Source organism: Gopherus flavomarginatus, chromosome 3 (assembly GCF_025201925.1).
Source record: "Gopherus flavomarginatus isolate rGopFla2 chromosome 3, rGopFla2.mat.asm, whole genome shotgun sequence".
Lineage (NCBI taxonomy): Eukaryota > Metazoa > Chordata > Testudines > Testudinidae > Gopherus > Gopherus flavomarginatus.
In genome coordinates, this window is record NC_066619.1 from 88,796,958 (window position 1) to 88,822,183 (window position 25,226).

The window sequence follows — 25,226 nt, forward strand, 5'->3', positions numbered from 1 at the left end:
ATCTGAGTAGGCAAAAGTAAATAACGTAATTCTGTTCTGAAATTACTTCATTTTATATTCCTTTTTTTAAATTTTCCAGTAGGGAATACCTTAAAAATATGAAGTTTATTTGCAGTTTTATTGCAGATCAGTTGTTGTGAGTACTGACAGCTTCTCTGGGTGATGGCATTTAATACATACAGGTTTAATTTTTAGGCTGATGTGTAAATTAAGAATATTAAGATTGCACTTCTTAAATGTATTCAGCTGTTCTGAATACAGCAACAATTAAAATGATCCAGAGATAGCAATGAATGATAAAGGGGTAACAGCCATTTAATAGTCCATGCATATTGTTCACACATAATCTGAATGCTATTAAAGTGAGTAAGTGTGAAATGAGATTCAGATTTTGGGTGAACAATATACCCGGACTATTAAACTGCTGTTTCTACTTTATTTTGAACTACTATTCGATTATTTTAATTATTTGAAATATAAAAATCTGTGTTTTAAACAAATCATTGAGTCTTTTTCTTGAATGGACATAAAGGGGAAAAGCTAAGCCAGCCAAATACTTTTTTTTTTTAATAGGTTGTCAGAAGCTGTTTACACTGTGTTCAGTAAGAAAAATAGCATTTGTAATGACAATATTAAGAGACTCTCCAGTCAATCTTTTTCTTTTGGAATTGTTTGTGGTATGAACACAAAATTTAGAATTAACATATTATGAGTTTTGATTTAGCTTAACACTGTAAGTGACTCCATTTAAATAAGGGAATTTTTTTTTCCCTTTAATGTACAATGAAGGTCCAGTCTATGCTTACCTTTTGCTGGCATAGCTGTGTCAGTCAGGGTGACTTATTTTTCCCTCATCCCTGACTGACTTAGATGTACAAGCAACTATCCTAGATGCAGTTATACCAATAAAAACGTTTGTATAGCTTATTTAATTCAGGAAACTAGTAGTATAAGTTATACCTGCAAAAGCATTCTTTTATTGGTATAAATTGTATCTTACACTAAATGTCAATTTTGGGGAACTTATGGAAGATGTAAGTACTTTAAAAGAATAATGTGATCAACATTTGACAGTGGATTTTTTTCCCAGGCTAACCTAAGGGTTTGTTTCATAAGAACATAAGAATGGTCATACTGGGTTGGACCAAAGGTCCATCTAGCCCAGTATCCTGTCTTCCGACAGTGGCCAATGCCAGGTGCCCCAGAGGGAGTGAACAAAACAGGTAATCATCAAGTGATCCATCCACTGTCACCCATTCCCAGCTTCTGGCAAACAGAGGCTAGGGACACCATCCCTGCCTATCCTGGTGAATAGCCATTGATTCTCCATGAATTTTTCTTTTTTGAACCCTGTTGTAGTCTTGGCCTTCACAACATCCTCTGGCAAGGAGTGCCACAGATTGACTGTGTGTTGTGTGAAAAAATACTTCCTTTGGTTTGTTTTAAACCTGCTGCCTATTCATTTCATTTGGTGTCCCTTAGTTCTTGTGTTTCAAAATGAAAGGCGCACATCTTCAAACACAGAGTCCTAAAGTTAGGCTCATTAGTTCATATTTATACAGGGCTTTGGGGTGGAGTCCGGAGCAGTGGAACTGCAGGTTTTTGCCTGGAGCTTGCTCTGGAGCCATAAAACAGCCCCAAAGCCCTATATTTATATACCTAAACAAGTTATTTTATTTTCAGAAATGCCAAATCACTTATTTAGGGTGGGATTTTCAGAGGCCTAGGAGAGTTAGGCACCTAATGCTCACTGATTTTCTGCAGGATTTGGACACCTAACTCCATGGGCTCCCTTTAAAAACTTATCCCAATTTTCTAAATACAGACTCCAAGAACCCAATTTCCTGTTTTTTGGAAAGCTTTGGCTGGAAGCTTCTATCTTGCTTGAGGAAATCCTACATTATTTCTTTTTTGTTGGTTGTTAGTGTGGTTGGTTGGTGGCTGTTTTTTTTTTTGTTTTTTTTTTTTAGTTTTTATTTTTAATTGTCTTTCTTTATGCATCAATAAATTGAACTGATTAATCTAGAAACGAATGAGAGAATGAGTGGACATAAGAGAAGGGAGGCTGTTTCAGTCTAATCAATAAGTTTTTGGCTGCAGTGCCAACTAAGCTTTGCAGACTAATTGAATGAAAAATTATGTTGTACTGGTCAAGAATTCTAATAATGTCCGTGGATTATCATCATGAGTGAGAACTAAATTCTTTGGATTTTGTAGTTTTAAAATAAATTCTAAAGCTGAGTGAAAAAGATACTCTGCAAAGTTTTAGGGCAATTGTAAAATATTCTTTTAAGCATTGATTAATACCTGTGATATTAGTGTGCAAACATATGGGTCTGAGCATGGCAAAAAATTTTGGCTGAGTGAAACAAGTCCTGATAAAACCTGTTACTTTACTGCAAATCAGTTATGAAATATTAAACTACACTAAACATTTGGCCTGCACATGCGAGAGTGGCAACATTTGTATTGTCATCACATCTTCATATTCTTTCTCCTTGAGTGTACACACTTTTTGGGTGACATTTTCAAAAGAGACATAATCACATCGAGTTTTTGTAAGTCCTGCTAGATGCCTATTGCATCATTAGGCACTTAAATATATTTTTTAATCTGGCCCATAGGCTCCTAAATCACATGGATATTTTTGAACATTTAAATTCTTTTGACTTGAAGATATCATTTATATATGACCATTTAAAAATGCTTATGCTATTCTGAAATAGTGCTTTGCTGCACATTTGTGCATTTCACAATTTCACTTGAGGATCAAAAATACTGGGGGTAACTTTGTACTCTACGCTCAAATGTTGGCTTATACATTCTATTACTGCAGTTTCACAACACAGCTAAAGATTTCAAGATTTTAATGAGGCTATAGTAAATGAAGATTTAGTAGCTCAAGATGTAATAAGTGAATGAGCAAAATCTTTGAGGAAGGGAGAATACAAGAGAAGTAGTGTAATTTATGAAAAAATATGCATTTACACTTATTTAGATATCTGTTTTAATATTGCAATAAATCTGTCATTTCATGCACTTTAACAGGGTAAAAAATAAATTCCATCATTTGGGCTCAGATTTTATCTGTGTATTTACAGTGTTGTTTTTCCAAAGAAGAAAAGTATTGGTATACTGCTGCAAGGCAGTTTTTATGGCCTGATTACCAGCAGCAATGCAACATACAGCTGCTACTTACAAAAATTTTGAAGTTCAATTTGATACTCTTATAGCATCAATATAAAACAAATTCAGATATGAATTAGTGGCAATTGCATTTTGCCTGTTCTTAAAATAACCATACAAATGTGAAAAGATGTAGGGATGCATGTTCTTTTATTTTTAATAGATGCTACTCACGTAACTCTCAGGGATTTCTTTTTTGTGTATTGGTACACCATGCTTTTTCGAATGAGCGAAAATTTACAGGGGTAAACTCCGAAATAACTATGGAATCAAACTACTGAACGCCAGCCTCGTCAGTCAATTCCATCCGCCGCCGCTCCGCTTAAAGCTCCTTGGTGCTTTAACTCTTGCATTTTGTTTTTCTGCTATTTCTCCTTTTCAACCTGCCCCGCCCTTTCTCCCAATTCCGACATGGGTCTTCCCTTTCACGTTTCCTTCCACTCTTCTGGGAGTGAGTTTAGTCCTGCCACTCCCAGAAAAAGTTAGGAACTGGAGCAACTCTTCTTCTCTGGCATGGGGAACGGGAAGGTCTTTTTGTAACCTGTCGATGCTGCTCCTTCAGGTGGCCACTGAAGAGCAACGTGAGGCACAAGGCCCACCTTCAAACCAAGGAATTGGGGTTTTTTAGTTTCTTTTTGGACACTCATCACTGTTTTGAGCGGAGCGAAAATGGTTTATGAGTAGCTTAATGTCTTTAACAATAGCCGCACCTTTGTGTGTTTGCAAGGCCCGGGGCGTAAGGATTTTGAGCGCACCGCTTGCAGGGAACAGCAGAGGGGCCACGCCACACTGGAACGTGCGCTGCAGGCAGATGCCCACTTGGCAGCGCGGTGGTTGATTAAGAGGCTATAGTCACACCGTACAGTGTAGGGACAGGCCCTCGTTTAAAAATAACACTCAAGGAGCGCGCTGCTGTCCCGCGCTCCGCGGGCACTAACACAGTCCCTTCTAAGCACCCGGGGCCGGAGGCGCCTTGCGAGGCCGGGCGGTCTCCCCTACAGCCGCAGGCCGCGGGGTGGGGCTTCCCCTGGTGAGCTGTTTTCTCCGTAAGCTGGAGAGGAGCGGCCCGGGCCCTGCTGTGCCCCACTGGCTGCGCCGCCTGCCGGCCAATGGCTGCTGCGATGGGAGGACTCGCTGGCGAGAGCTCTTCGCTCACCCCGGCGGGGGCAGCGATTGCCGAGGCTTGCGCGACGCGCTCTGGTTTTCTGCCTGGCTAGGGCTGGGATTTGTCTTGTGGGCGCATCAGGCTCGTTCGGGCCCGAGGACGCTTCTGTTTGAATGCCCGTAAGGAAGCTTCTGGAGCCGGAAAGTCTCTCTCGAGGAAAGGGACAGATGCGGGCCGAGCCCGCCAGCTGCTGGCGACCCACTTCTGGTCGTCGTACCTGCTGAAGGAGCGCGGGCGGCGGGCTGGCCAGCGGGGCCCAGGGCAGACACCCCGGGGCTCACGCTGCATTTGGATGTGCCTCGAGTGGAGGCTGCCTTTTAATCTTTAAAGCTCTGCGGGGAGTGGCGCTTTCGTTTCCTCCGCGCTGTCAGACTACAGTGACAAACGGAGTGGGCTGTGGCGGGCTCGGTAACGTTGTGGGGGCTGGCCCCCTTTTCAGTGTTTGTAAGTGATGAGCGTCAGAAAGGAATCGCGCCCCTCTGTGGAGTTCGTCAAAGGTGAGCAACTTAAAATGTCAGTTTAAGTGATTTTTTTTTCTGTTTTTGGTTTGTTAAAGAAACAAGTTTTCGAAACTCGTTTTGTAATCATGCATGTGAACAAGGAGATCCTGCCGATGACATCGTCATAACTTTTACTGCACCGCTTTTGTCGCGTTTGCTTCTTTGAAACAAAACGCGTTTTCTTTTGTTTGAACTGTTATGAGTGAATGTAAAGTGGATTTGGGAGACACTAAACAACAGCAGTCTATAATTTCCTGGCCTTTTTCAGCCTGTTGATATTTTACCGAAGCTAGTTAAAAGTTAATACAAGTAAATCACATCTTGCATAACAAATGCATGTGCATTGTCAAACAAAGAAATCTCACAGGAAGAATCCAAACTTAAGACCTTCTTTTTCTATTTGTCATTTATCAGTTTTTACTGTACTTGTCTTCCCTCTTCTTGGTCACTTTTTACTCTTTCCTCCCACCTTCACCAGCACACCCCTAAAGGACTGAAAATATCTTGTTTTAGGTTCCTGTAATAAGAAGTGTCCAGGTCATGTTTGTGTGTGCGCGTGTGGGGCTGGTTGGTTGTTCTCTGATTTTAAAGGAGAGCCAAGTCTGCACCTCTGCGAACTGCAGTAGTCAATAGACATATACATATATATTTGTGTAAACGCACACAAAGCCTCCCAAACTGGTTATGGGAGGGCAGTCTGGTTATCCTCTGAACAACTTGTTTACTGGAGGAAAACCATAGAGAGCTTTTTACTAAATCACAAGTAAGTTTTAAATTATTTGGTAACCAAAACATAGCCTTTGAGCTTAATCATTCTTCCTTGTTGCCTAGCACCTGAAGAATAATGTCCTGTAATCCGGAAACCCTGAAAGGAAAATTTGATACTAAATTGTGACCATTTAAAGTTATTACATTTAAGAACATCATTTCAAGTTTTCTGTGGAAATTTGTAATGTTAAGGGTAGTATTAGTTTAAAATCTCTTGCATTTCAGGTCGCCTTTATTTTGCAATTCTCTGCCAAAAACCAAAGAGTGGTGTTGCAAATACACACTATTTCTGCATAGATGATGAACTTGTATATGAGAAGTAAGTACAGTCCTTATTCTTGTATTCTACAGAACATTGCAGTAAATTGGTAAGAAAAGCACTAATAAGCAAGTGATGTAATTCTTAGTTTATTTTTATTAGCGGTAGTTAAAACTTCTGTACCTATTATAGAAGTTTATGTATAGAGTTTATTTTCAAAACTAGTGTACTAGTCCCTGCTAATTTCACTTGCAATGGCAGTTTATACGTGAGAGGGCCTGGTGGCTCCTCACCAATTTCTATCTTGAAAAATTTCAGAAACTTTGTTTCTTACTTATACCTTATTCCTACTGAAGATATCGGAATACTTTACTAAAAGATAAAAAACATTTAGAAGCATTAACTGAAATATTTAGCCAGAAGGGATGTTTCTAGTTGCCCAAATACCAAGCGTAAAATACCTAAACTTCCTAGAATAATAGATGGGGCAAAACCTGGCAGTTGCTGACTCAACACTTCATGACCCCAGCATGTATGCATTAAGTACTCTGCAGTGAACAGCATAGGTCTTTCAAATAAGTCCTTGACATTTTTTATTATTTATTTCATGACATCCCACATGGATATTAAAGGTCCCTTAGTACTTTTGAAAAAAATAAGGATATCTTTAGTTAAAAAAATTTCTATGCTCACCTTACTCAAGTTGTGTTTTGTTCATTTTCTGTATTTCAGTGAGGCTCTGTATACACTAGAGTGTTAGAGTGCTTTGAGGATTAATGAGTAATATAATATAAATAATATTTTAATGTGATTCTCATAGCTTTTAGCTAGTGCCAGCAGAAGCATTTTGGAATTAGTCAATAACCTTGTTTTTGAAGGCATGCTTTTGCGTTGTCAGTAAAATCAAGAGTTCCTAATGCAATGCCAAAAAATGTTAGCTTACTGTGAGCTTTCAAAAGTTTGATCACTGCATCATTTCATTGACCTTTTAGGAGGTCTTGTGTGGAGAAGAAAGCAGAATAATTTTTAAAATGTTTTAAAAGCTGATGAAAAACTACAGAACTATACTAAGATGGCAATTTCAAGACGTTTTGTATCTAGTATAATATGTGCATTAATTATTAGTTTTCATTTGGTGCATGTGGATTTCTTTAAAATTATTTCTACAAAACAGATGCAAGCAAAATGTTTTCTTTCTTTCCCTCCCCACAAGCTTCTACGCAGATTTTGGACCTCTCAATCTGGCAATGGTTTACAGATATTGTTGCAAGCTAAATAAGAAATTAAAGGTAAAAACTGTTTTGTACCAAATAGATATAAAATATTGGAATTAGCCCATTTGTAAAAATAGCAAGGTGAAAAAATGTTCCTTGTTTGAGAAATATCTTCAGATTGATGTGTGGATTTCCACTCCGGTTTGTGTTTTGGATATGTACACTAAACTGTATACAGTATATATTTGTGTTCTCAGATTAGGCCAGATTATATTTTCAGGCGCGTGTGTGGAATGGAGGGAAGAGACAGAGTGAAGGATGTAAGAGGAGAACTATTTGCCTTTAGGATATAGTAGTTCTACAGTAATTATTGTGAAAGTGCAACTTCTAAGTATTAGTGCTGTTAGAAAGAACTAGAAGAACTTCTAGTGGGCAAAGGTCTCTTTCAGTAGAAGGCCCCCTCCTCTGGAATTCAGTCTCCTTGGAAATCTGCCAAGGTCTAGTGAGTTTCAGAGCTCAGTGAGAGACACATTGATTTGATATGGCTTCTGTTTGATTTGTTTTAATTTTTTTTTTAATTTTTTGGTCTTCACAACATTTCTGTAGGGAGCCACATTTTCTTTTTAAAAATATGTTTAGGGCTTACTCCTGCAGTTGAGGTAACTTGCTATCTCTGAGGAGGCGCTCTGTACCATTCAGAATTGGGCTCTTGGTAGATGTTATGTTTTATAGTATCTCTATGAATCAAAATAATAAAGCCTTACATTTTCTATATCAATGCAAGTTTGTCAACCTCTAACAGAGGTTGGAGTACAAAATGTGTTAGGAAAATAAAAATCTTACTAAAATTCATATGCTCTTAGCTTGTTCAAGAGCCCATTAGTCAGATCTTGAAACCCTGCATTGAACTGTGAAAACTGGAAGTATGCAATACAATATTTCTTTAACAGAAAATCTCAGCATTTTGTGAATGTTCCTTGCTGTCTAGCTCTGGTGTCAAGCTGTCTGCTTCAGATTCATTGTGCCATATACACTACTATGTGTAGATTCGGTTAGCTATGACAATTTGCTCTGATTTTGCTTGAAAATTATTCCACGGAAGTTTCCATATTGTGATTTATTTTTAAATGGTTGGTTTGTGAGAGCAATATACTTGCATGCTAGATGTTTTAAAGGGATGTTCAGTGCAGAACTCATTCTACACTGATCATAATGGTATCTGAGTGACTCATTTCACTTTTAAGCATTGTGGGCTGATAAGAGAAATTGTTCATTAGTAGTGCACGTTTAAAAACATATTGCAATCACTTCATTAGTAAGCTTGTAATTTTCTATTGAAAATCCAGTTTTGTCTCCCCCAAACAAGGTGTATCATGGAGTTGGATGGTGGTTTAGCAAAATTTGAGGTGATTCAAACACAAGTGGTTTCTGATTTAGGACTTTAAAAATATGGATGGTAATTCATATTTTGAAAATTATTCTGAGGTTTCTGATCAAGCTATATCACAGAAATAGCTTGCACTAAAAATGTAGACTGTTTCGGAAATTTTACCCAATCTTGCCCAGGACCCTTGGCTAAGACAAATCCTGAGCCTATCTCCCTTTTGAAAATGGGACTGGAGTGCTTATGAACATTTTATCTCTAGTGTACAGGACTATGATTGGTAAGTGAAAAATGTTGGAGTAATTTCGTATAGATATTTTGAAACCTCATATGTGTCCTAGTAGAGGTTTAAAACCATTGCTAAAGATCTGATACTCTATAGAACCCTCTTTTGCAGTGCATTGCTTCAAAATATGAACTTGTAATGGGAGTTATTGTGTTATGGCTAGTTTTTCTAACTTTATGGGGGAAATTCGAGAATTTCTACCTCACTTGTTGTCATTGCTGGTGTTGCCTCTTGCCTGCCCATATTCTCCAGTAACAGCTACCCAGAGCTGCTGTTTCAGGTTTTTTTTCTAGCAGTGTACATTTTTTTCCTCCATTCACTTTCAGGGGTGGGTAGAGGGTGCAGTATAATCTTAATCTCCGAAAATTTCCTTCAGATACCCATTCTAGACTTCATAGCATTTACCAGCAGTGCTACCAGTAGAAACTGCCAGCATTCGCCATCAGTATGTGAGCCAATACAGTTATCCTTTTCTATGCCCCCAGTGTCCGTAAACTTTCCTTGGAGTGAGAGTTCTGCTAAAGGGGAGGGAGGAATGTCTTCTCCAGCCAGGCAGTTTAAGAAATACTGGGGAACGTGTTTGTGTAGATGGGAAAAGAGAGGAGCAGTGCCTGCTTGTGAGTCATGGACAATAGCAGCAGAAGGCCTGTCTCAGAAGGTCTGATAGACTTAAATTTTGCCAAAATACTCAGATTCCATTGAATTGAAGAATCCAGTCTACATTATTCAACTTCTGTTATACTTACTGATTGTAATAGAGCACATACTTGTAACTTCCTAATAAGATTCACAGTATTGCCAGCTCTACAAGCTCTAAAACCATGAGACAGACAAAAATATTCATGTGACTAGTTTAAAAAAAACAAGATTTTTTTTTTTTTAAAACTTGCATTGGATTTATGTTTTGTTCTCAGATATTTGAAATAGTGGATGGAATTGCCCCTATCAGGTGGGAATTCCTGATGTGTAATAAATACAAATTGGGAGACCTCCTTTTCTTTTTGGCTGATAGGTGGGGCTGATCCCATCCCAAAGTATTGTCCTAGGATCCCTGCAACTCCTGCTGTTCTGCCCTGTATCATGCTGTGCATTCTTTGGACTCCCCCTTCCCTTTAGGATATCAGGATTGCTAATGCCAAGTGTTCAAAAATCATAAGTTAGCCCCCCACTCTCCCAAATCATGAGCTTTTAATGAGTAAATTTGGGGTGGTTTGTTCTTGTTTCCTGGCTTGAGCCTTTAATGTTCATGTTTCTAGGTGATGGAGAAAACCTTGAAAACTTTTTTTTAAATGAAAGCTAAGCATCTAATGTAATTTTTAGACTCAAGGAGCTTTAAGAGAACCCCCTGATATATCCCGAGACTTGCAATTAAAATAGTGTGAGTTAGCAACTCTAAGATATTGCCCCTGCCCAGTTTCCTCTCCTTCCTTCTGTCCCCATGTATTGCCCACACACAATTTCCCTCTATATAGGATTTTGAAAGTGGGAGAAAGAGAGGAGGAGAGAGTGCAACTGGGCTAAAGCCTACTCCCAGCAGGCTGGAGAGAAGGGGATGGGGGGAGACACACTCCTTGGACCCTTTCTCCCCTTGCCCATTGCTTGCCTTTGCTTTGCTAACCGTTGATGGGTAGGAGCTACCTGTTGTCCCGATCCAGCTCCCCTTTTCTTTGCCTGTCCTCATGGACTGCTCTGCAGCAAAAGCAGAGAGGAGTAAAGATTCTGAAGAAGGCAGCAATTAGAGCAGCAGCCTCTGCCGGTGGCAGCTGGGGACTTCAGCCTGTTGCCTGCAGCTCAGGCTCTCGACAGCTGTCTCTGTTGGATGCAGCCAGAATTTTTGCATGAGCTTCATTCAGCTCAAGTAGAAATTGTGAGCTGCCAGGAACTTGTGAGAAGGCAGTATTAATGCTGAAAAATGATGGGACTAATGAGAATGAACTAGCAGCACTGGATACAAATACCACATTAGATGAGAGGAGGAGATTGGGCAAGTATGCAGGGCAGAAGTTAAGGTTGGTTGTGGAAATATAAGTTTGAATTTTTGGAGTTTTTGAAAAATATTTACTTGTGTATGTCTGTTTTAAAATAACTACAACTTTCTAATGTTTCAATATCACATATTTAATATCAGTGTTGTAATATTTAAAATAACTGAAGAAAATGCCACCAAAAAGAACACAGGAGCTTTTTCCTTCGTCATAATATTACTACTTTTCATAATGGAAAAATTATTAGGGCTGTTGATTAATTGCAGTTAACTCATGCAATTAACTCAAAAAAATAATCATGATTAAAAAATTAATCACAGTTTCAATCACACTGTTAAACAATAGAATACTAAATGAAATTTATTAAAAATTTCTAGATGTTTTCTACATTTTCAAATATATTGATTTCAATTACAACACGGAACACAGTGTACAGAGCTCATTTATATTATTATTTTTATTACAAATATTTGCACTGTAAGAATGATAAACAAGAGAAATAGTATTTGTCAGTTCGCCTCATACAAGTACCATAATGCAGTCTCTTTATCATGAAAGTGCAACTTTGAAATGTAGATTTTTTTTGTTACATAACTGTACTCAAAAACAAAACAATGTAAAACTTTAAAGTGTACATGTCCACTCAGTGCTGCTACTTGTTCAGCCAATCGCCAAGACAAACAAGTTTGTTTACATTTACGGGAGATAATGTTGCCTGCTTCTTATTTACAATATCACATGAAAGTGAGAACGGGTAGTCTCATGGCACTTTTCTAGCCGCAATTGCAAGGTATTTACGTGCTAGATATGCTAAACATTTATATGCCCCTTCATGCTTTGACCACCATTCCAGAGGACATGCTTCCATGCTGATGATGCTCATTTAAAAAAAAATGTATTAATTAAATTTGTGACTGAACTCCTTGGGGGAGAATTGTATGTCTCCTGCTTTACCCACGTTCTGCCATATATTTCATGTTATAGCAGTCTCGGATGATGACCCAGCACATGTTTGTTTTAAGAACACTTTCACTACAGATTTGACAAAACGCAGAGAAGGTATTAATATGAGATTTCTAAAGATAGCTACAGCACTCGACCCAAGGTTTAAAAATCTGAAGTACCTTCCAAAATCTGAGAGGGATGAGGTGTGGAGCATGCTTTCAGAAGTCTTAAAAGAGCAGTATTCAGATGTGGAAACTACAGAACCCGAACCACCACAAAAGAAAATCAACCATCTGCTGGTGGCATCTGACTCAGGCCATGTCTACATCTAAAACTTTGCAGCGCTGGTTGTTATAGCTGTATTAGGACAGCTGTATAGGGCCAGCGCTGCAGAGTGTCCACACTTACTGCTAGCAGCGCTGTAAGTGCTGTTAGATGTGGCCACACTGCAGCGCTGTTGGGAGTGATGCATTGTGGGCGGCTATCCCACAGGGCACCTCGTCCCACAGCGGCGCTGGGGCTTGTGGGAAGGGGAAGGAAGTGTGATTGTCCTTCTGCTTCCTGTTCCTGTTCCAACGGCCAGCGTTGCTTTGGTACACATGCGGAGCACTGTGGCAGCATTGTGACTCTAAAGCGGTTTTTCTGCATTATCTTTCAAGAATGGATCCTCAGGTACTGAATACCTTACTAATGACTATTTCCAGCACATCTCGCCTTACTGTGGATCTAATCCTTAGGCTGCTAAATGTGCGTGTGACTGACATTGAGGAGTCGGACGATGGTACTGAATCGCATCAATATGCAGACAGTACAATGCTAGTGGCAATAACAGACGTGCTCTGCTCCGTGGACCGGCGCGTTTGGGCTCGGTAAACCAGCACTGAGTGGTGGGATCACATCGTCCTGCAATCATGGGATGACGAGCAGTGGCTGCAGAACTTTCGTATGAGGAAAGCCACTTTCATGGGACTTTGTGATGATCTCGCCCCCAACCTGCGGCGCATGAACACGAGATTTAGAGATGCCCTTTCTGTGGAGAAGCGGGTGGCTATTGCAATCTGGAAGCTGGCAACTCCAGACTGTTTCCGATCTGTGGCGAACCAGTTCGGAGTGGGAAAGTCCACCGTTGGAATGGTGCTGATGCAAGTTTGCAGGGCCATTAATCGAACACTGACAAGAAGAACCGTGACTCTTGGTAACGTGCAGGACATTTTAGATGGCTTTGCAGAAATGGGCTTCCCTAACTGTGGAGGGGCAGTAGATGGGACGCATATTCCTATTATCTCTCCACCCCACCTGGCATCGGAGTATATTAATCGCAAGGGGTACTTCTCTGTGGTTCTGCAAGCGCTTGTGGATCACCGTGGGCATTTCACTGACATTTACTCTGGATGGCCTGGAAAGGTGCACGATGCACGCATATTTAGGAACAGTGCCCTGTTCAGGAGGCCTAGGGCCGGGACCTTTTTCCCAGATCACAATATAACAGTAGGGGACGTGGAAATGCCCATCGTGATTCTGGGAGACCCCGCTTACCCATTAATGCCATGGCTCATGAAACCATATACTGGGAAGCTTGACAGGAGCAAGGAACGTTTCAACTACAGGTTGAGCCGCTGTAGAATGACTGTGGAGCGTGCTTTTGGCCGTTTGAAAGCTCGCTGGCGCAGTCTGTTCGGGAAGCTAGATTTGATGGAAAGCAGCATTACCGCAGTTATATCCGCGTGCTGCACCCTCCATAATATTTGTGAAGGGAAGGGTGAAAGGTTCAGTGAGGAATGGACCTCCGAGGTTATACGTTTGGAGAATGAGTTTGCTCAGCCAGAGAGCAGGGCTAATAGGGAGGCCCAGGAAAGGGCTTCAAGGATTAGGGATGCTATAAGGGAGCAATTTGATGCTGAGAGCCAGCAGTAATGTTTGGTGCATGTGTTGTGCTTTGCTTTACCTTGCTGTGTATAATTAGCCATTTCTATCACCAATAAAACATATGGAAAGAAATACAAACCAAAACCTTTTATTTGTCATACAGTAAAAAACAGGTAAGGGGGTATGGGTGGTTCACAGTACATTCAGAGGTTTTACTATTTCCTATTTTACTCAATTGTAACCGTCTGATGCAACTCACCATTACTTTGCTGCAGAATGATGGGGGTGGAGTGCACTGGGTAAGAATTAAACATATCTTGGTTACTAGGTGATGTTATAGGTGTTGGGGGCAGCTGATGATAATAAGGAACTGGGTGCTGCATAAAGCTATTTTGAGGATACACAGGGGGACAAGGAACATTGCTTTTGGAAGCCTGTGGGTTATCACGGTATATATTTGCCTGCATGGCTACAAGAGACTCAAAAGACTTGGTTTGGCGAGACAGGAGTCTCATCATCTGCCTGGCTATTCTTTTGGCAGACAATTCCTGTCTCCTGCTTTCAGTCAGCCTCCATTCCTGTACACTTTTTCTCCACTCCTCAGTCTTCCTACTTTCCCTGTTGTAGTGGTTCAGAACGGTCTTGATCAGCTCCTCTTTTGATTTCCTAGGATTGCGCCTCAAATTCTGCAATCTACGTGAGGCCGGTGACACAGCCGCATTACTCGAGTTGTCTAGAAAAAATAGAGATAGAGACATGTAATACACAGGGGCATCATTGTTTATTATCAACTTTTGAAGGACATTGGAAACTGTAGGTAGCATCCCTCTCACATACCTCACATAACACTGTAGAGTTCAAGAAAGCTAAGACATGTCTAGCAATGGGGTGAGTACTTTTGCTTAAAATTCTCCCATGTTAGTGGGATGCCTTGGTTCCTGCTTGGAAGGGGGGATCGGTGAGGAAGAAGCACCCCGCAGGACACGGTTCCCGCTTGGAAGGGGGGGTGGGGGACGGACAGAGCACACCGCAGGGCAGGTTTCCCGCTTGGAAGGGGGGATCGGTGAGGAAGAAGCACCCCGCAGGACACGGTTCCCGCTTGGAAGGGGGGGTGGGGGACGGACAGAGCACACCGCAGGGCAGGTTTCCCGCTTGGAAGGGGGGATCGGTGAGGAAGAAGCACACCGCAGGGCAGGTTTCCCGCTTGGAAGGGGGGGTGGGGGACGGACAGAGCACACCGCAGGGCAGGTTTCACGCTTGGAAGGGGGGATCGGTGAGGAAGAAGCACACCGCAGGGCAGGTTTCCCGCTTGGAAGGGGGGGTGGGGGACGGACAGAGCACACCGCAGGGCAGGTTTCCCGCTTGGAAGGGGGGATCGGTGAGGAAGAAGCACACTGCAGGGCAGGTTTCCCACTTGGAAGGGGGGGTGGGGGACGGACAGAGCACACCGCAGGGCAGGTTTCACGCTTGGAAGGGGGGATCGGTGAGGAAGAAGCACCCCGCAGGACACGGTTCCCGCTTGGAAGGGGGGGTGGGGGACGGACAGAGCACACCGCAGGGCAGGTTTCCCGCTTGGAAGGGGGGATCGGTGAGGAAGAAGCACACCGCAGGGCAGGTTTCCCGCTTGGAAGGGGGGGTGGGGGACGGACAGAGCACACCGCAGGGCAGGTTTCCCGCTTGGAAGGGGGGATCGGTGAGGAAGAAGCACACTGCAGGGCAGGTTTCCCACTTGGAAGGGGGGGTGGGGGACGGACAGAGCACACCGCAGGGCAGGTTTCACGCTTGGAAGGGGGGATCGGTGAGGAAGAAGCACCCCGCAGGACACGGTTCCCGCTTGGAAGGGGGGGTGGGGGACGGACAGAGCACACCGCAGGGCAGGTTTCCCGCTTGGAAGGGGGGATCGGTGAGGAAGAAGCACACCGCAGGGCAGGTTTCCCGCTTGGAAGGGGGGGTGGGGGACGGACAGAGCACACCGCAGGGCAGGTTTCACGCTTGGAAGGGGGGATCGGTGAGGAAGAAGCACCCCGCAGGACACGGTTCCCGCTTGGAAGGGGGGGTGGGGGACGGACAGAGCACACCGCAGGGCAGGTTTCACGCTTGGAAGGGGGAATCGATGAGGAAGAAGCACCCCGCAGGACACGGTTCCCGCTTGGAAGGGGGGGTGGGGGACGGACAGAGCACACCGCAGGGCAGGTTTCCCGCTTGGAAGGGGGGATCGGTGAGGAAGAAGCACCCCGCAGGACACGGTTCCCGCTTGGAAGGGGGGGTGGGGGACGGACAGAGCACACCGCAGGGCAGGTTTCACGCTTGGAAGGGGGGGTGGGGGACGGACAGAGCATTGCAATCTACTTACCACGAGCACGATCCTCAGCTTCCTGAGCAAACAGGAAGGTGATTTTTTAAATTTCCCGGGGGATTTAAAGGAGGGGTCAGGTGAGCACAGGGCAGAGGAGTTTTCTTGATTACCAGAGAGGTATCCTCAGGTATGCTGGGATACCTGCTTATTCCACGGAGGTCAAGAAAAGCGCTGGTAAGTGTCTACATTGCATTACCAGCGCTGGATCACCAGCGCTGGATCCTCTACACCCGAGACAAAACGGGAGTACGGCCAGCGCTGCAAACAGGGAGTTGCAGCGCTGGTGATGCCCTGCAGATGTGTACACCTTCAAAGTTGCAGCGCTGTAACTCCCTCACCAGCGCTGCAACTTTCTGATGTAGACAAGCCCTCAGATGATGAACATGAACTTGTGTCAATCTACTCTGCTTTGGATCGTTATCGAGCAAAATACTGTTTAGCATGGACGCGTGTCCTCTGGAATGGTGGTTGAAGCATGAAGGGACATAGGAATCTTTAGCACATCTGGCATGTAAATATCTTGTGGCACTGGCTACAACAGTGGCATGTGAACGAACGCCTGTTCTCGCTTTCAGGTGACACTGTAAACAAGAAGAGGGCAGCATTATCTCCTGCAAATGTAAACAAATTTATTTGTCTGAGACTGGCTGAACGAGAAGTAGAACTGAGTGGACTTGTAGGCTCTAAAGTTTTACTTTGTTTTATTTTTGAATGCAGTTATTTTTTTGTACATAATTTTACATTTGTATGTTCAACTTTCATGATTGCATTACAGTACGTGTATGAGGTGAATTGAAAAATACTATTTCTTTTTTGTTTTTACAGCACAAATATTTGTAATAAAAAGAAATATAAACTGAGCACTCTACATTTTGTGGTCAGTGTTGTAATTGAAATCAATAGATTTGAAAATGTAGAAAACATCATCTAAAATATTTAAATAAATGATATTTTATTCTGGTTTAACAATGCGATTAATTGCTTGACTGCCCTAAAAATTACATTTGAAATTTGTAAAAAAGTTCACTCTGCCACTCTTATTTAGAATGGCTTAACATGGTCCAGTGTAACTAGATTTTCAACAGATTCGATGCTTTGTCATCAACCAGTACACTAAAACCCTGATCCTGCCTGGATGCTGAGCACTTCTCAGGATTGAAAATGGAATAACACACTTGATCATATCTTAACCAGAAAGGCATTTTAACCGTTGGAATTAATTTTGGAAACCTTATTTCCAGTGAGGCCAATTTCTGTGTGTAGTTGGCTGTTCTGCTGCAGTGATTTCAAACTTACTTTTATCAGGCTATGCAAATTTAAGTTTGAAGTGCCAAATTATAACACTGTTGTTCATTTCTTGATGCAGTCATTTACATTGATAAGGAAGAAAATAATTCATTATACTGGCTTTGATCAGAAAAAACAAGCAAATGCTGCATTCCTCATAGGCTCTTACGCAGTAAGTATTTAACCTTTTACTATAAATTGAATTGCTAAGTTGTGTTTTTTATCATTTCCCCATATGCAGTCCTTAAAATACGAAGAATGATACTTTTTTCCCCCTTATTTTAAAAAGTGGTGCTGGAGAGGGCTAAGAGTTTGACTTCCTGGTGTTGCTCTTGACAACTTTCTTTACTATAGAGATTACCCAAACTTTTTTTTCCCCCCCCAGCAAAGTGATTGATGTGACAGGAAAGGCCCCTAAGAGTTTATTATTCCTCTGCTGCACAAAAATCTTCTGGGTGGGTGTTTCTAAAATCCCTCACCTGATATAGGTGCACAAATCCTATACATTCTTTTAAAGTTGCTTAGGTGCTTTTGGAAAATGCACTTTCTGTCTTTTATTCCCAATATTTAATTTTTTAAAAGAAAATTGGCTAATTCTTGATACCTTATCATATTTCATCCTTTTTGTAAAGGCCAAATACCATCAAATGTTTTATTTCTGAGTTTAGATGTTGGGAAATGTATCTTCTCCAGCCTATCCCTTTCCTGACCCAAGCCAGGAATGGAACTTAGAGGAAGGAAGAAAAAGCCTTATGTCCTTCGCTCAGAACGGATATAATATCCAAAGGTGTAGAGGGGGTTTTGGATAGAGTGCCTGAAGATGCACTGGGTCAGGTGCTTGGCCACGAAGGGAAAAACCTCATAACTGGTTGCGTTCATATTACTCAATCTCTGAAAGACTAAGTTTGAGGCAGGAACCTCAAAAACGTGTAGCGAAGATCTAAAATGCAGAATGTTTGAAATATAAAGATGCAACAGACTGTAGATTGTTAAGATTGTGGTATTTGACTTGTGTTGTAGCTTGACTGCACTTGACTTTTTCATTTCTCTTTGAGCATTGACTAAAAGTAAAGAATGAGGTGAAGGACCTGTGCTCTTCATCTTACTGGTGACTTGAGAGGGGGTTTAGAGTCCATACAACCCTGGCTTGGTCTACACTACGCGTTTAAACCGATTTTAGCAGCATTAAACCAATTTAACACTGTATCCATCCACACTACGAGGCCCTTTATATCGATATAAAGGGCTCTTTAAATCGGTTTCTGTACTCCTCCCCGGCGCAAGGAGTAGCGCTAAAATCGGTATTACCATATTGGATTAGGGTTAGTGTGGCCGCAAATTGACAGTATTGGCCTCCGGGTGGTATCCCACAGTGCACCACTGTGACCGCTCTGGACAGCAATCTGAACTCGGATGCAGTGGCCAGGTAAGCAGGAAAAGCCCTGCGAACTTTTGATTTTCATTTTCTGTTTGCCCAGCGTGGAGCTCTGATCAGCATGGGTGGCAATGCAGTCCCAAATCCAAAAAGAGCTCCAGCATGGACCGTACGGGAGATACTTGATCTGATCACTGTATGGGGAAACAAATCTGTTCTATCAAAGCTCCGTTACAGAAGATGAAATGCCAAAGCTTTTGGAAAAAAAAAATCTACAGGCTACACAGTGCTGCGTGACAAGTGTAACGGGAAGCCAGAGACTCAAATGGACGCTCATGGAGGGAGGGAGGGGGTACTGAGGACTCCAGCTATCCCACAGTCCCCAGCAGTCTCCGAAAAGTATTTGCATTCTTGGCTGAGCTCCCAGTGCCTGTAGGTTCAAACACATTGTCCAGCGTGGTTCAGGGAATAGCTCATCAATTTACTGCCCCCTCCCCACGTGAAAGAAAAGGGAAAGAAATCGTTTCTTGACCTCTTTCAATGTCACCCTATGTCTACTGAATGCTGCTGGTAGATGCGATGCTGCAGCAGTGAAGAGCAGTATCCACTCCTCTCCCCTGCCCGGTGGCAGACGGTGCAGTAGTACTGGTAGCCGTCCTTATTATCACCCCATGAGTGCTCCTGGCTTGCTTCAGGGTGAGGCTAGCCGGGGGTGCCTGAGTGAAAATAGGAATGATTCTCGGTCATTCCCAGTAGACGGTACAGAACGGCTGGTAACCGTCCTCATCATAGCAACTGGGGGCTGAGCTCCATCAGCCCCCTCCCTTTCCTGTGTAAAGGAAAGATTCTGTACTGCCTGGACTATCATAGCAGCAGCATGCTGGGCTCCTCTCCCCAGCACCGCTTAATGTCCTTCCTGGACTGTCATAGCACCGGGAGGCTGCCTCCCCCTCATTTTATCTCACTAACAAGTCACTGTTTCTTATTCCTGCATTCTTTATAACTTCATGACACAAATGGGGGGGACACTGCCACCGTAGCCCAGGAAGGTTGGGGGAGGAGGGAAGCAACGGGTGGTGTTGTTGCAGAGGCACCCCCTGTGAATGGCATGTAGCTCATCATTTCTGAAGGATCTGACACGGAGCAGCTGTGCTGTCTGATACACTGGTTCTCTAGTACACTTGCCCCATATTCTAGGCAGGACTGACTCTATTTTTAGAAACCATAAAGGAGGGATTGACTCGGGTAGTCATTCCCAGTTTTGCCTTTGCGCCCCCGGTGGATCTCAGCCGGGGCACCCATGATAGCAGCAGACAGCACAGAAGAACAGATAACCGTCATCTCATTGCCAATTTACACCGGCAGCAGATGGTACAGAACGACTGATAACCGTCTCTGCTATCATGCAAAAGCAAATGAATGCTGCTGTGTAGTGCTGGAGTATCGCCTCTGTCCGCGGCATCCAGTACACATAGGTGACTGTGTTTTAAAAAAAAAAAAAAAAAAAAGCTGAACGGGCTCCATGGTTGCCATGCTATGACGTCTGCCAGGGCAATCCAGGGAAAAGGGCGCGAAATGATTGTCTGCCGTTGCTTTCCCGGAGGAAGGAATGACTGACGACATTTACCCAGAACCACCCGCGACAATGATTTTTGCCCCATCAGCCACTGGGCTCTTAACCCAGAATTCTAAGGGGCGGGGGAGACTGCGGGAACTATGGGATAGCTACGGAATAACTACCCACAGTGCAACGCTCCGGAAATCAACGCTAGCCTCGGACCATGGACGCACACTGCCAAATTAATGTGCTTAGTGTGGCCGCGTGCATTCGACTTTATACAATCTGTTTTATAAAACCGGTTTATGTAAAATCGGAATAATCCCGTAGTGTAGACGTACCCCCTGGGTCGTTCCCATTTAAGAGCTCTGGAGAGCTATAAAGCTCCTGCATTTCTGAGTGTTTCCCTGCTGCTGGTTTATGTTAGGAATAGGTCTGTTTCCAGCTTCCCGGGGTCTTCCTGTTGCCTGTTCTGCTTTGCTTATAAATGAAGCTTTTGACATTATAAATGTGAGTGTTTTTTTTTTCCAACTAACACCTCCAAGAGTTTAGAAATGTTACATTATCATTGCAGCATTCTGAAATTGAATGGAAACATGCAACATATCTTGCTTCAGCTTAATTGTTTGGTGTTGAGATACTAAAGCAACTGATCGGTCACAGTTTTTAAGCAAGAAAAAAACCCAGTCCTTAGAAGTAATTTGATTACTCAGTAGGCCAAAAGGTAAATGTGGACTGCTTTTATTATAGAATGTTTCTTTTATTTTTGGTCTTGTGTGTAGTACCATGGCATCAGCATAGCCATGGTCATCCAATGCAGCACCCAAAATGCAGAAATAATAGTAATCAGTGGCAAAGTAATCCATGATTTCAGTAACTTGTAAACTACCTCTTTTAAATTAACTTTTAACGATCCTGCTTCTGATCATTCATTCAATTTTCTTGCCAGGACACCATACACCGGAGCACACAGTTGGAGGAGACTATTTGTATAAACCTTCATAAATACATAGGGCCATATTTTCTCCTCTCAGTTGGATGCTGGTGGGTAGGGCACTGATTACTCCTGATGGAATTCTGCACCAAAAAGTTAAAAATTATGCACACCGTATTTTAAAATTCTAAATATTTTTTTTGTCAGAATAGTACAATATAATCATACCAGTTCAATTATTTTGATAATTTATTTCAAAATACCTGCTAACAAGTATGTCTGTAACAATATGGACAACAAAAAAAGATTCAGGAAATGTTTTTTGACAAATAGATTACTTAGTAGGCGTATTAATATATAACTTTGAGTAATAATTCATTTAAACTACAGTACAGAAACATATTTCCTGCATCCCTCAGAAACAGTAGAAAGGCTTGGGGTAATCAGAGATAACAGAGGAGCTGAGCAAGAGGGAACTAATTGCTGAGAAGGAACCTGGGAGTGAACCTGGAGGGTTATTAGGTGTGGGTGGGAGAAGTATGGAACAGGATTTTGGGGGTGAGAGGGATTGTTTGAGAGTTGGGGAGCCTCCCCCGTGCAGACTCTGGCTGACCCCTAGTGTCTCCCATTCAGTCAGGCACATCTCCCCCATCCTCATGGATCCCTGCATCCCCATTCAGCCACCTTCATCCCCACTCCCATTCAGCACCCACCCCACTTTGTCCCTGCCACTAGCCCTTCTAAGCCCCAGTCTGTGACCTCCCAGTATCCCCATGTCCCCCTCCATATCCCATGCCTTCTCACCAGGGGCGGCTCTAGGTATTTTGCCACCCCAAGCATGACAGGCAGGCTGCCTTCGGTGGCTTGCCTGCGGGAGGTCCCTGGCCTCGTGGATTCAGCGGCACGCCTGTGGGAGGTCCGCAGAAGCCACAGGACCAGTGGACCCTCTGCAGGCATGCTGCCAAAGGCAACCTGCCTGCCGCCCTCGCGGCAACTGGCAGATTGCCCCCTGGGGCTTGCCACCCCAAGCACGTGCTTGGCGTGCTGGTGCCTGGAGCTGCCCTGCTTCTCACCTGGCCCCGCAGACAGGGTGCTGCGAGGAACTCGGCCTCTCCTCCCTATTGGCTGCTGACTGTTATTGCCAGTGTGCTGGCTGCCTTCTGTTCTGTTGCCATTGAAGCCCCTGGTGGGTGAAAGGCATAACTGCAGTGCCTCTGAGGCAGAATGTATTTTCTTCAGAGAAAAATAATCGGGCGGGGGCTGAATTTGGTGCATGTGCAGTGTCGTGGAATTCCTCTAGGAGTAACAGATAAAGAGAATACTGCCTCTGGGGATATCTCCTTACTAACCCCATAGAAGATCTTCCATGGAGCGCTAGTTTTGTGGACTGAGAAGGCTATGTGAAGATCATCCACACCTGGCAGAACTGTACCCCCAAAGGCAGACCTGCCATTAAACTACCCAGACATTTGTATGAGGAGTCCCCCTCAAGTCGTTCCATTGTCTGTATTGGGAACTGAATCATGCTTTAAGAGAAAATGGCTTAGAAACTGCTCCAGTATATATGATACATGTATATTCAGAGAGAGTTACTTAATTTGTAAAATATTCTGTGCTACTTTTATCTCAGAGAAATATATGTATTTAAGCATGTATTGTTTGAATTAAACTTAAATGGGTTTAAGCAACAAGGCCTCAGTACTTAGAGGCAAGAACTTACATTATTCTAGTAGTCAAGAGTATATTCAGTTATAGGGTAAAATTCTCTAAAGTTCAGTACAGGGAAGTGTGAATGGAATGAATGCAAAATTTAAGTTTGTGTATATATATATTTTTAAGATTTCCAGTCATTGGCCTATCAGTAATGCTTTTCACTGTTATGTTAAAGATCTGGGTTTAGTTTCTTGCTTCCTAGGCTGTCAAGATTGTGAGTCCTTCATGACATTTTGACTTTTTTGTCAATTGAGTCATATTAGATGCCTGAAGAGATCTCATTTCTGTAACCCGCTTCTGTTCCAGTTCTGGAAATGTATTAGCCACACTGCAGATTGGGGAAGTGAGGAGTTTGGGTGGAAGCAGACGAAATTAGATAGGGGAGGAAGTCATCAGAGATGCAACAGTGAAATGTATAGTGCTGTGTTTTTACTCTATGGGATGTAGAGGAATACAACCAAAATGTGTTAAATTGTTACACCAATTTGCTTTTAAATAAGTCTGTTCTAAAATACAGAAATTAAAAAGGATTTTTTTTCTTCATGAGAGAGATCAAGTTTCTTATAATTTCACACTTCTTGCCAGTTCAGAAGAATAGAGTTGAATGAACTGAAGAAGAGCTCTCTCCAGCTCAAAGATTGTCTCTTCTGCCAACATGAGTTGGTCCAGTAAAAAATATTGCCTCACCCATCTTATCGCTATCAAATAGAATAGTCATACACTCAGTTACATTGCCAAAATATGCAGCAAGTTGGGTTTGTTGTTGGGTCACTGAGCCCTCGTAACTAGGATTTTAAAACTGTTGTAGCTCTTAATTTGGAGGATTATGAGGAACATTTTTGGGCCCATTTTAAGACTTACTTTTTAGGGGAATGATCACACTTGAATGTGTTAATTTTAAGTAAACTCTTTTAAAAATAAACCATATCTCCGTGTGATAAACAATTTTTATTTAGCGCATCTACAAAGATTTTCCAGTTTTAGGGAACTGACATTGATTTTTGCTCTTTTTTAACACTTAAAAAGCTGTATAAAACTTGAGGTGGCACCCCAAGTTTATAATGCAATAAATGTAAAATAATTAGTACTCCTCAGAGCCTTTCTGTCTAGGAACAATCAATAGTAAGCATTCAAGTGATACATCAGTACTATTAACTTGAAAGCCTCTTGCTTTGAAACCTGTTTGTCCTTAAAGTTGCAATGATCAATAATTTGTTGCATCCTGTAATCCTTGTAACTGCCACTTAAGCAAATCAAGGCATACCATAGCAAAATTTGTCACTGACTTACTAAACTAATTATGAAAGTCCTAGTTAACCGTTGTGAGGCTGAGACACAAAGATTTGGTTTATGAGCAAAGGCTGTTCCAATTCTTTTCTTCATCGTTATGTTTTTTTAATGTTTTAACCCCCATCCCTTCTCATTTAACAACTTTTTTTTCCCTCTAGTTTCTGAATGGGCCATCCAGCCTAAACACTCCTTTTTATATCTACTGCTTTCTTCCAGGTGTGCCTCCTGTGCCAGCCAGGCCTAACTCAAGCAGCCGGAGCTCTTCAATGTAACACGATCTCAAAGATAAAAAGCAAAGTTTTTGTTTTTAAACTAACTCCTTTAAGATCCTAAATCTATAACAAAATGTAAGCGTATTTCTATCACTACATTTACTCTGTTAGTGATTTGGAATCTTGATCCTTTTCACTTCTGGTCCTCCCCTGTACTTTCGGTAATGTTGCAGTCTGTTAAATTGTCATTGAAGTGGTCAGAATGTACCAGCAGGGATACAAGCTTCTGACCAAATGAGATTGGGGTGTACCCAACATGATCAGCAGCACAGAATATGTATCTTACTGAAACCCAAAGGCTGGGTGCTAAAAGTATTTGGTTTAATTATTTAACAACAAAACCAGCTTTGTGTCATCCTTAAGGCAGAACTGTCTTTATCTGGAAGCAATCTACATTATTTAGGCATTACTGTTCTACCAAACAGAGATTCTTTGAGATGATCTATAATGTTTCTGTAATGACTTCTTTTGATCCTCACCAGGACTTAGGTGTGGATGGAGAAAGCCGCCTCCTTCCATCTTTATTGTGTCTATACTCAGATAAACCAAATTTAACCTCCTGGGTTCCAGCCCCACCTCCCTAATTCCTACCTCCCTTTGCTGCATTAACTTAGTAACAGTGTTTCTTTTCTCAGGCTTGGCACTAATTATGTACTTGGAGGGCAATCCTCCATGGGTAACGCCCCAAGAGCTGCTGTAATTCAGGTCACCTTCTCCAGGACTCATCTCTGTACTTTGTCTATTTCTCATCTTCTTTCTTCAGGGTAAGCAGTGTTTTTCACCCATTCTGATCCATAGTGCTATTCTGTTTTGAAAATGCCACACCTAGGAAAAATAGTATTTTGGAGAGAAGGAGGGAGCTGTAGAAGCAATAACCCTTCTG

General features: G+C 42.4%; 1 protein-coding gene and 1 long non-coding RNA gene across 15 annotated transcripts in view; both read left to right on the forward strand.

Moving 5' to 3' along the window:
- CDC14B (cell division cycle 14B) overlaps nt 1-25,226 on the forward strand; it is a 79,504-nt gene that overhangs the window by 9,631 nt on the left and 44,647 nt on the right. For 7 of the 10 annotated variants that reach the window (XM_050945843.1, XM_050945839.1, XM_050945840.1 and 4 more), the window contains exons 2-4: nt 5,845-5,938; nt 7,092-7,167; nt 17,281-17,373. In XM_050945843.1, the coding sequence (XP_050801800.1) occupies nt 5,845-5,938; nt 7,092-7,167; nt 17,281-17,373 (263 nt within the window). Of the gene's footprint in view, nt 1-3,552; nt 4,849-5,844; nt 5,939-7,091; nt 7,168-17,280; nt 17,374-25,226 lie in introns of those variants that run through there. The other 3 variants (XM_050945842.1, XM_050945849.1, XM_050945841.1) reach the window with 3 other exon arrangements.
- LOC127047618 (uncharacterized) lies at nt 14,603-15,888 on the forward strand. 5 transcript variants are annotated; one of them, XR_007773415.1, is made up of 6 exons: nt 14,603-14,701; nt 14,754-14,806; nt 14,859-14,911; nt 15,174-15,226; nt 15,279-15,436; nt 15,489-15,888. It is a non-coding gene; the product is annotated as an uncharacterized LOC127047618 (long non-coding RNA). The 5 variants fall into 5 exon arrangements; XR_007773414.1 differs by lacking the exon at nt 15,279-15,436; XR_007773417.1 differs by lacking the exons at nt 15,174-15,226; nt 15,279-15,436.